We start from the raw sequence: 11,734 nt of genomic DNA, 5'->3' as shown, positions 1-11,734 counted from the left end.
ACATTTTCATTATCCATTCATCTGTTGATGTACATCTAGGTTGTTTCCAATTTCTGCCTATTATACACAGAGTGGCAATGAACATGGATGAGCAAGTATCTTAGTAGAAGAACGTAGAGTCCTTTGGATATATGCCCAAGAGTGGTATAGTTGGATCTTGAGGTAGATCTATTCCTAGCTTCCCAATGAACTGCCACACTGATTTCCATAGTGACTGTACAATTTTGCACTCCCACCAGCAATAAATAAATGTTCCCCTTTCCCCATATCCTCTCTTGTATGTGCTGCCATTTGTTTTATTGATCTTGGCCATTCTGAATGGCATAAGATGAAATCTCATAGTAGTTTTTTGGCTTGTTTGTTGGTTTGTTTGTTTCAAGACAGGGTTTCTCTGTGTAGCCCTGGCTGTCTAGAACTCACTCTGTAGGCCAGGCTGGACCTGAAGTCACAGAGATCCTCTTGCCTCTGCTTCCTGAGTACTGGGATAAAGGTATGCATCACCATCGCCCGGCCTCAAAGTAGCTTTAATTTGTATTTCTCTGATGGCTAAAGACACTGTACATTTCTTTAAGTATTTCTCAGCCATTTGTGTTTCATCTTTTTTTGTTTTGTTTTGTTTTTGTTTTTCGAGACAGGGTTTCTCTGTGTAGCTTTGCGCCTTTCCTGGAACTCACTTGGTAGCCCAGGCTGGCCTCGAACTCACAGAGATCCGCCTGGCTCTGCCTCCCGAGTGCTGGGATTAAAGGCGTGCGCCACCACCGCCCAGCTGTGTTTCATCTTTTGAGAACCCTCTACTTAGTTCTGTACCCCAGTTTTTACTGGGGTGTCTTCTTGATGTTCAGTTTCTTATGTATTGTAGATAACATAACTCTCTATCAGATGTATAATTGGTAAAGATCTTTTTCCATTCTGTAGGCTGCTGATTTGCCAGAATTATGGTGTTCTTCACCATACAGAAACTTCTTGGCTACATGAGGTTCATCCTATTCTTTAATTGTTGTTCTTAGTGTGTGTGCTATTGGTTTCCTGTTCTGAAAGTCTTTTCCTGTGCCATGAGTTCAAGACTAGTCCCCATTTCTCGTCTATAAGATTCAGGGTGTGTGGTCTTATGCTGAGGTCCTTGGTACATTTGGAGTTGAGTTTTGTTCAGGGTAATAGAATGTGGATCTGTTTTCATTCTTCTACATGCAGCCATCCAGTTTGGCCAGTACCATTTGTTGAAGATGTCTTTTCTCCACTGTGTATTTTTTGTTTCTTTGGAAAAACAAACAAACAAACAGGTGTCTTTAGGTTTGTGGACGTATGTCTGGCTTTAAATTCAACTCCATTGATCAGTATGTCTGTTAGTGTGACAATACCATGCTGGTTTTATTACTATAGCTCAGTAATACAACTTGAAATCTGGGATGGTGATACCTCCAGCAGATCTTTTTATTATTCAGTATTCTTTTAGGCTATCCTGAATTTTTGTGTGCGTTTCTATATGAAATTGAATTTATTTTCAAATTATGTGACAAATTATGTTGGAATTTTGATGAGGATTAAATTGAATCTGTAAATTTCTTTAGGTAAAATGGCCATTTTCACAATTTTAATTCTACTGATCCATGAGCATGGGAGGTCTTTCCACATTGTGTTGTCTTCCTCAATTTCTTTCTTCAATGTCTTAATTTTTTATCATACAAATCTTTCACTTCATTGGATATATCCAGGAATATCTGTAACATGTATGTCATATCATATATAGAGATATAGATAGACAGGTGACTAGATAGATGATAGCTTGATAGATAGATAATAGATAGATAGATAGATAGATAGATAGATAGATAGATAGATAGAGGCACTATTGTAAAAGGTACTCTTTCCCTGATTTCTTTTTCAGTATGTTTATTCATTTATACACAGGAAAGCTATTAAGGATGAGATTTTTATTTAAATCTCAAAGTATTGACTTATTAAATCTAATTAATGTAGCTCAAAAAAGTAGTAGAAATAACAATCTAAGTTTTTCTTTGTTATTGTTAACAATTTTCGCCAATGGTGCTTTTTACAATCTGATTTTCTGATTATCTTTCTACTATATATAGTCAAGGCATCATAATGTACTCCAGAAACATGCATAACAAATATTTATCAATTAAAACAAATTAATGCAGTTGTACAAATACTGTAGTATGTTTCTGTGCAAGTCAGATCATTTTAAGGTTTATTTACATTGTTTACTAAGTGATACACTCTTTTTCTTTCCAGAAACAGCTCTATGTTTTCTATCTAATGACCCTCTCTTGTCAATTTTTACTGCTTTCTTCAGGATCCAGTTAGAAGTTGGTACTGACTAGGAAACTTCCTCCTTGTTGGCTGTCTTTTACATTACCAGAGGTGTTATGCAGATTGCTGGGGAAGAAAAGTCCACAACAGTCTTTTTCTTTAAAAACAACAACAACAACAAAAACTATTTATTTATTATGTATAGAGTGTTCTGCCTGCATGTCTGCCTGCAGACCAAAAGAGGGCACCAGATCCCATTACAGATTGTTGTGAGCCACCATGTGGTTGACCTCAGGACCTCTGGAAGAGCAGCCAGTGCTCTTAACTGCTGAGCCATCTCTCCAGCCCTCAACAACATTCTTAACCACCTGTGAACCCTGTGAGCTACAGTGTGCACTGTCTTGAGAAGATATTCACATGGTGTAATAGTGTAGGAATGTTATGGGGCTAACCAACTGATTCATTATTGGATTAAAGCTCACTTCACAGAGGAACATAAGCCAGATAAGATACTGTGAATCTGACCAGGAATCCATGGCTGGGAAGCTAATAGACACCAGATCAAAGTAGTAAACATTTCAGAATGGAGTGGGGAGGGACACAAGAGCCCACCTTACCTGAGTAGCTATTGATAATTGATGGCTGCTGGGGGGGGGGTCAGTTTTCTTTAAGGGTATGACCCCTTGTAGGGCAATCATGTTCCTGAGGATGGCTCCACACCCATGTGCATATGGGCAGCACTAATTAGACTCAGTGGTGAGAGAGAGAGAGAGAGAGAGAGAGAGAGAACACAAATTGGGAGGGGTGGAAGGAAATAGACGTGAATCTGGAGGGAGTTAGGGGGAGAGAGGAGGTGAATCTGATCAGAATGCATTGTAAGTATATGTATAAGTGTATGTATATGAGATTCTCAAGAAACTAACAAAAATGCTATATTAAAACCAGAAAAGGGCCAGGTGGCAATGGCACACGCCTTTGATCCCAGCACTTGGGAGGCAGAGGCAGGAGGATCTCTGTGAGTTCAAGGCCAGCCTGGTCTACAGAGTGAGATCCAGGACAGCCAGGGCTACACAGAGAAACCCTGTCTCAAAAAACAAAACAAAAAATCTAGTATAATTCCAGGCAGTGGTGGTGCACACCTTTAATCCCAGCACTCAGGAGGCAGAGGCAAGTGGATCTCTATGAGTTTGAGGCCAACCTGGTCTACATAGTTCAGGGACAGCCAGGGCTACACGATGAAAGCCTATCTTGAAAAACAAAAACAAACAACACCAAAACCATAGAAAACAAAAATGTGAATTTTGATGTATGTAACACCTCAACAAAGCAAATTTTAAAAAGCATCAAACCTTTACAGATTTCCTAACTGACAAGAATGAACTACACACACACGGGGGTTCGACTTCTTCCTCTTTACTCCCTGATCTCCATACCTGAGAGCAGACGTTGATGTGAAAGATGCTGTCAAGGCTGGGAGCACTGATGTTAATGAACTATTTTGGAAAGAGTCTTTGAAATGTATTTTTAAAATGTATTGACTTCCTTTTAAAGTCTTTTAATAGTTAAATACCATGTAGCAGGTTTCATTATGGCATTTGCTGGCCGTAATGAACTCTGCATCCTACCCTAGAGATTCTTGTACATCCACATTAATCGTTCACTATTCACAAAAGCAAGGAGAGAAAACCAGCCTAGGTGTCCATCAATGGTCAGATGGATAATGAAGACATGGCATATATACACAACTGAATTTTATTCAGCTATGAAGAAAACCAAAATTACAAAGTTTCAGGAAAATTGATGTATATAGAAATTATTACATTAAGCAAGGTAACTCAGACTCAGAAAAAAAATTAATGCATGTTCTTACTCATATGTGTCTGAGCTTCTAATTATTCCGTATGTGTATTTATATAGGAGTGAGTGGGTTTATGTCATGAAAGCAGAAGGGGGACCATGAGAGATGATGTGGAGGTTTTAAGGAAGGGGTGGGAAGGGGAAATGTGGGAGCCAGGAGAAGGAACAACCAAACGACGTATATATGAATACGTCATAATGAAACCTACTACTTTGTATGCTAATCAAGTCTCTTTGGAACAACAAAACGTTGGTGAATCATCAACAATTTTTGTTTTATGTTAGGTGGAAATTGTGAGGTCTGAAGGAAACTAAAGGCATCACTTATGTCCAGAAGTGACAGGTTTGGCTCAGCTCAAGTTGGACTATAGAAGAGTTGCTAAGTGCTACAACCAGCATTTCTCAGGAACCTGGGAAATGGGTTTCTGCCAGCCAGAAAGGGCCACTTAGAGTAACACCTGTAGTTCCATATCAAAGCCCATGCTGGCCTCCAGACACCTGCAGTCCTTAGTCACACTTTCTCCAGTAGCCCTGGCCATGTCTAGTCGGCTTCTTTTTCTCTGTGCTCTGGACTCTCCTACATGCCTCTGGCCGTTCTCTCTCTCTTACCTACAATAAGACCTCTCTAATCGTGCAGCAGACATTTGAGTGACTTCTTTCTTAGGTCCTCACTTATAGAAATGATTTTTGTAATGAAATTCAAATTTATTCAACATTTAAACCTTTATCATTTGTATTATACTCACTATATTATGTTGATACCTCATTTATTTCTAATTTTACTAGAAAAATATATATATACTTATTCATTTTAAAAAAATCTATCCTTTCATGGCACTGTTTGGCTCAAACTTTGCTCACATTTTCTCGATCATTTCAACAATATGGACAAGTTTGCAAAATGTAATTTGTTTATTCTGTCAATCTTCTTTCTAACTGTTGCCAGTATTTGAGTGATATAGGTAAGAATCTTCCACAAGCATTTCTGCCCTGTGAGTTTCTTAAAATCATAGTTTGAAGAGGAGGATTGGGTTGAAATTAAGGATCATTATGTGAACAGTTTGTAATCTGAAATGTAGCGTATTTTAAGGACAGGAGAAACTAAATACAATGACTTAACAACTCAAAAAAAGTGCTCAGGCAATCTACTATTATCAAACAATTAATACTCTTAGGAGAAATGATCTCTCCTCTCATTTCGGAGTTTGGCTCATTTCAAGGGATGTGTCTTAAGTGAACTTCCTTTTGAGACTAATTAATTACCTTTCTCTATACCCACTACAAAAAAATCTCCTGAGAGTTGTTTCTCTGAGTTAGTCCTTCCAACTCTTGGGAATGGGAGGAAGGGACCCAGGGAATTCAGTATTGTAAATAACTTATCATCTTATGAAGAACTCCATAGGAGCTTCCTGATTTCCTAAGAGTCTGAACCCTTTAAAAGTCTCCCCAGTTCAGTATGGGAAAGAAATATTAGGGTGGGGACAGGGTATCTGTGTCGCCCCCTTTCCAAGGAGCAAGTGGAAGGTGATTGTTTCTGTAGTGGGGGAAGGTTGCTTGTTGCAGTTAACACAGTGTGTTTATCATGTTCTGAACAGCTGAATATTTACTTCCAGGTCAGTCTTTGGGAGAAAATCAATGTTTCTCTCTCTCCTTATTTTTAAGTTTTACCGGGCAAGAGATAGCAAACACCAAGTCAATGTTTGATCAAGCAGCTGCTCCTTGGACCATTCTTGTCTTTGTTCTGTAGATATTTGCTGTTTAACTAGGTTTCCAATCAACAGAGAGTCATTTTTCTCTTCAGAAAACCCTCTTTAATTTTGTCACCCATAAAGCCACTGCTATAATTTGACTCTGTTCCCCAAAGTTCACGTATTGGACACTGACTGCCTGGTGAAGAGGTGTTGAGAGTAGGTACTGTTGAAAGGTGAGTAGGTCACAAAGGCTCTCCTGAGGCACTGGGTTAGCACCGCTATTATCATGGGGGTGGGTAAGCTATCATATAGGTGAGTTCTGAATAAAATAATGACTGACCGCTCTTTCTCTCTGTTGTCCTTCTACTATGGGATGGCAAAGCAAAAAGGTACTCACCAAGTATGTCCTTAGGATCCCAAGCCTCCAAAACTGGAAAGAACTGTAAACCAAATACATTTCTGTTTGTTACAGATCACCCATTTTTAGGTATTTAGTTGTAGCAGCATGGAACGGACTATAGATATGTACCTGCCTTTTCCTGAACACTTAAGGGCTGTGTAGCCCTCAGCTTACGCTACATACTGCTAAAGCATTATCAGAATATAAGATTTTACTACTGGTAGTGAATTAAACCTATTAAATTATTTATATCACAAGTATTCTGAGAGTGCCTTGGAAAATTGACAAATTGTTATAAAAACCTGTCTCCAGTGATTTTGAAGCCGGGTTTTCACCAGTGAGCCATAGATCAAGGCATTTCTTTGGCCAAGAAAATAGCCTTTGACTTTCAGTTAAAGAACGTGGTCAAGAGCTTTCTTTTTGCATCTTTGAACACGTGATATTTAATTTCTACTGCATCTACTTTCTATTTATTAGATTACTGGGTTTCCTTCTCTAAAACTGGAACCAAGGCACGGTTAGAGTGTAAACACAAGACAGGTAACAGACTGTTGGCTTGCAACATCTGGGGTGTGTGGGAAGACAAGTGCTGGCTTCTGTAGCCCAAGGACATGGCTGCAACTCTTCTTGGGTGAAAGGTCAAGCACTGAGAGCCATCTCTGGGAGTATTTCAACCTTTGGGAATTGTTTTTCTCTTGGGAAAATGCCCTGGCTCACCTTTCATCATCTTTAACAAGAGAGATGACTGTGAAGGGCCCCATCTGGTTGCAATAGCTCAATCCCAGACTCAGTTTCTTCTGACAGCTCTTCCAGATGCTGGTCGTTATGAGTAGAGGGTGCTGCCGCAGGGAGGGGGTACTCCTAAGCAGACTGCCGGCAGGTGAATTCTGGGCTTGCAGAACACTAGTGCTTCAGGAAGCTTGAAAATCCAACTAGTCTCATATTTATGAGATATTTTGCTCTTTTTTTCCTGTGTGCCATGATTTCATAAAAACTCTACATAATGAAAGCTGCTTTGGGTCTCTTAGGCAATGTCACTTGAATTACTAGGTCAAGAGATGAGACCAAATCATTAACTTCATGGAGGCCAGAACATTTAGGGCCATGGGCTCTTAATTTCCTGGAAGCATAGTTACTGTGAGTAACTGGTAATGTTATGCTGTGCCTCGTTCCTGTCTAATCTGTAATTCACAGCACAAGATTGTAAGAACGAGAGACAATGTTTTTTGTTTTGTTTTTTGTTTTTGGGGTTTTGTTTTGCCATTGATCTATGATAATTGAAAGACGGACATGAAATGAGGAAATGGAAGATCCAAGCAAATTATTTGAAACAATTTTTTTTCACAAAGTTCAGGTGATTGTATCAAATTTTTGAAAAGCGCTGCAATGTTAGAAGGCAGACAAAAGTGACTTTTTAAAATGTGACTTTATTTCTGAAAATATCGATAAAAGCTTCTCTTCAAAATAAAGGTTTTTTTGAATGATTATCTAGTTACCTTAATTGGCTGGACTAGAGCACTATTTAGGGGAGAGTTTGAACTTCCATCCATGACAGACAAACATCTTCTCCCAGGACTTCACATCACAGGCAAGCATTAAGCAAGTCGCTATAGTTAACATCTGGATGGTATGGTGCAAAGTGTCCCTACTGGGGACCGTTTGTGTCCAGATCAACTTGGCTATTATCTAATACTTGTGTGTCATGCTTTCTAAACAGGTATGTGAAGTCACGGCTGATGGAGAACAATGAGAGCTCTGGGGACTTTATCCTCCTGGGCTTCTCTGACCGGCCCAGGCTGGAGATGGTCCTCTTTGTTGTCAATATGGTCTTTTACTTTCTGGCCGTCACAGGCAACTCAACCATCATCTTCCTTTCCCTGGTGGACCTTCGGCTGCACACACCCATGTATTTCTTCCTCGGCAACCTGTCCCTTCTCGACCTCTGCTACACAACAAGTAGCATTCCCCAGCTGCAGGTTAACCTCTGGGGCCCTCGGAAGACCATCAGCTTCGTAGGGTGTGTCATTCAGCTCTTTGCTTTCCTGTCTGTGGGGGGCATTGAGTGCATTCTCCTGTCGGTGATGGCCTACGACCGCTTCGTAGCTGTCTGCAAGCCTCTGCACTACCTGACCATCATGCACCCACAGCTATGCCTGAAGCTGGCAGCCTTTGCCTGGCTCAGTGGTATTGCCAATTCCATACTGATGTCCCCATTGACCATGTCTCTGGGGCGATGTGGGCATCGCCGTATCAACCACTTTGTGTGTGAGATGCCAGCCATCATCCGAATCTCTTGTGTGGACACAAGCCGGGTAGAAGGCCTAGCTTTCTTCCTGGCCATCCCCATTGTCCTCGTGCCCCTCACCATGATCCTGGTCTCCTACGGCTACATTGCCGCTGCCGTGTTGCGAATCAAGTCTGCAGCTGGTCGGCGCAAGGCCTTCAACACCTGCTCTTCACACATGGTGGTGGTGTCTCTTTTCTACAGTACCATTATCTACATGTACATGCAGCCTGGGAACGTGGCAAGTCAGGACCAGGGCAAGTTTCTCACCCTGTTCTACTGCCTGGTGACGCCCACACTGAACCCTTTCATCTACTCGCTCAGAAACAAAGACATGAAGGCGGCCATGTTGAAGGTCCTTGGGAAAGATAGAAGCCTGCTGGACGCTGGAGGGCACTGATGGGGCCTGGAGCTCACCTCAGTTGTTCATCTGTTTCAGAACCATAGTGAGTGACAGCAGCAATAAGCTGACGGTGGTGAGGAAGCGGGGTCTTGTAGCCCAGTGGTCCTAAATCAGTGATATATATATATATCACTGCCTTCAGTGAATAGAGCCTTCTTGTCAAAAGACAACAAACTGACAGAAAGAGTCACCGGCTTTCTCTCCGCACACAGCGGAGATAATGACTGATTTGCAGCTAACCCGTGGTGCTGTGATGCTAAGAGCAGTCAGATACAAGGGGCAGGAGACACCGCGTGGCAGAATGTGTGTGCAGAGGTGCTGTGTATTGGCGAGGGAACGACAGAACCTCTGCTCTTCCCCATAAGACGACATTCCTTCTCACTTTTCCAGCTCTATTGCTCCACCCTGTGGAAACTACTCAGCACTCCCTCGGGCTGTCACCAGCCAACCCTCCTCCCTGCGCGGCACGTACAACTTAACCGTTTGACTAAAAGCACTGCTTATTTTAGATTTGAGGTCACGGGCCAGGCATAGGTCACAGAACGAGTTTAATGAACGCAGCAAGCGTTTCAAAGTGTGCTCGAGTCGCACAAAACAGAGCGGGCTGATTCGGGCTGGGGTGAGTCGGCACGGTATTTTGACATGACAGATGTGTTTTTGGTTTTTTTTCTCTTTTGTTGCTTTTGAGGCAGGGTCTCCCTGTGTAGTGAGTGCCTCTCCTGCCTTAGTCTCTCAAGTGTTGGGATTGCAAATATTTGGATTACTGTGTTTAGCTTTGCTGCTTTGTCTTGGGTTTTGGTTTGGTTTGTTTGTCTGTTTATTTGTTTTTTTTTTCTTTTTCTCTTATTTCTTTTCTATCTTTTGTGGTGCTGGCATGGAAGCCAGGGTCTTGCACACCCTAGACAAGTACTTGACCTCTGCACTCTACCCTCTTCACTAACGTATTTCTTTATTATTTTTTTTTTTTTTTGGTTTTTTTCGAGACAGGGTTTCTCTGTGTAGCTTTGCGCCTTTCCTGGAACTCACTTGGTAGTCCAGGCTGGCCTCGAACTCACAGAGATCCGCCTGCCTCTGCCTCCCGAGTGCTGGGATTACAGGCGTGCGCCACCACTGCCCGGCCACTAACGTATTTCTAATGGGGGATACAAAAACTTGAAGCCCCTGTTCTAGAGTTCCCATTGGAACACGCTGCTGAGAACCGGTGCTTCTGCATCAGGGAAAGACCTGGTGGCGGAACTCTGAGGACAGCAGTGACGTGGGGGCATGTGGGCAGAAAATGTACGGGAGCAAGGTCACAGCTGCTTATGCAGGAAAGTCAGCTAGGATGAACAAAGATGGAAGTATCAATGGCAGTGATGATGATGATGATGCTAATCACGGGGGAAATAAAAACTATTTTCAACTCATCTCTCACCTTTGGACAATTATGAAGTAGGGCTGTCTGAAGACCGAATAACAAGTCACAGTTTACTTCACACTTCTCCTTAAAATTGACAGTGCAGAACAGAAAGAGAATCTTTGACTTTGTTGTGAGTGCAAATAAACTGTCTTTTATTCTTTTCTTTTTAACATTTTACGTGAACACAAGTTGTTCCCATCAGTGGCGTTTACTGTGCTATCTACACACACTGTCCATGAATTCAGTGTGTACTGATCAAATCCAAACTCCCCTCCTCCTCCTCATGCTCTTATATTGTAAAATAAATGAACACTTAAGTATTTATGGTTTCTGGAAATGACGTTGTCTCTGAGATGGTTAATTTTGCATGTCCATTTGGTGAGGACATATGGCATAGATGTTTGATCACACATCCAGCTGCGTTTTGCTGTGAGGGCAGCCTTGCAGCTAAGACTGGGATTTCACTCATCAGCCTTTAGGTAAAGCCAATTATGCTTTTACAGTGTGTGGGCCTCTTCCAAAAGAGGAAACCCCCTGAAGGAAGAGGGAAATTCTGCAGTCTTCTTTTGGACTTAGATGCAGACTTACCTCATTTCTAGTCTCTGTCCTGTCCCATGGATTTTGAACTGAATCAGCTCTTAAGGCCTGTCTGTCTCCTCTCTTTGTCTCGGTTCTGTTTGGATACCTCTGACTAGTAGTCTTTAATCTCCCTTACCAATTTCCAAAAAGTTGTCGAGATTCACCTGTTTGAATATTTATGCAGGTGTTTGTTTGCGGTGCCGGGGAACTGACCCAAGTCCTGTGCATGCTAGTTAAGAGCTGTACCACAAGCTGTGCTCCACCACTGTTTGCTTTTTTTCAAAACCCCTAAACTCCTTAGGTTATACAGTTCATATCTCTTCCTCGTGTTCAAATGGCTTTTTCTTCAAACAGTGTGACCTTTGCTGCTTGCCCAGTTAAGATCTTGCCACTAGTCTGTTACACGCTGAAATTTGTGGGTAGTGTAGTGGAAAGGGGTCAGGTTACCAACACACTGCTTTGCTGTCTGGTCTCCTAGAGCTATTTATTGTTCTCAACCTTCCTAATGATGCGACCCTTTAATACAGTTCCTCATGTTGTGGTGACTCCCCCAACCATAAAATTATTTTCGCTGCTACTTTATAACTGTAATTTTGCTACTGTTATGAATCATAGTGTAAACATTTGTGTTTTTCAGTGGGGTCTTAGGCGACCCCTGTGAAAGAGTCATTGGACCCCAAAGGAGTCGAGACCCACAGGTTGAGAACTACTGCTAAAGAAAGGCAAACTGGCAGGGTCCTTTTTCTTTATGTTCCTTTTGCTTTTCTTTCCATTTATGGTTTTGCTGCCTTTGTTCTGTATCCACTGGGCGTCGTGAGCAGCTGTTCAGGTACCTGCCCACCATCTTCTC

The 11,734-nt window shown here is 41.8% G+C and overlaps 1 protein-coding gene across 1 annotated transcript; it reads left to right on the top strand.

Annotated features, from left to right (window-relative positions):
• The first annotated feature begins 7,955 nt into the window (after positions 1 to 7,955).
• On the top strand, positions 7,956 to 9,015 carry LOC128122584 (putative olfactory receptor 2W6). Its single transcript, XM_052758223.1, is given in 2 exon segments — positions 7,956 to 8,891; positions 8,893 to 9,015. Coding segments are annotated over 2 exon segments (1,059 nt in total).
• The last annotated feature ends 2,719 nt before the right edge of the window (positions 9,016 to 11,734 follow it).

This window comes from Peromyscus californicus, unplaced genomic scaffold (genome assembly GCF_007827085.1).
Source record: "Peromyscus californicus insignis strain IS unplaced genomic scaffold, ASM782708v3 Scaffold_3__1_contigs__length_106647218, whole genome shotgun sequence".
In the NCBI taxonomy this organism is placed as follows: Eukaryota; Metazoa; Chordata; class Mammalia; order Rodentia; family Cricetidae; genus Peromyscus; species Peromyscus californicus.
The sequence above is the reverse complement of the archived record's forward strand: the minus strand, read 5'-3'. Positions and strand labels throughout refer to the sequence as shown.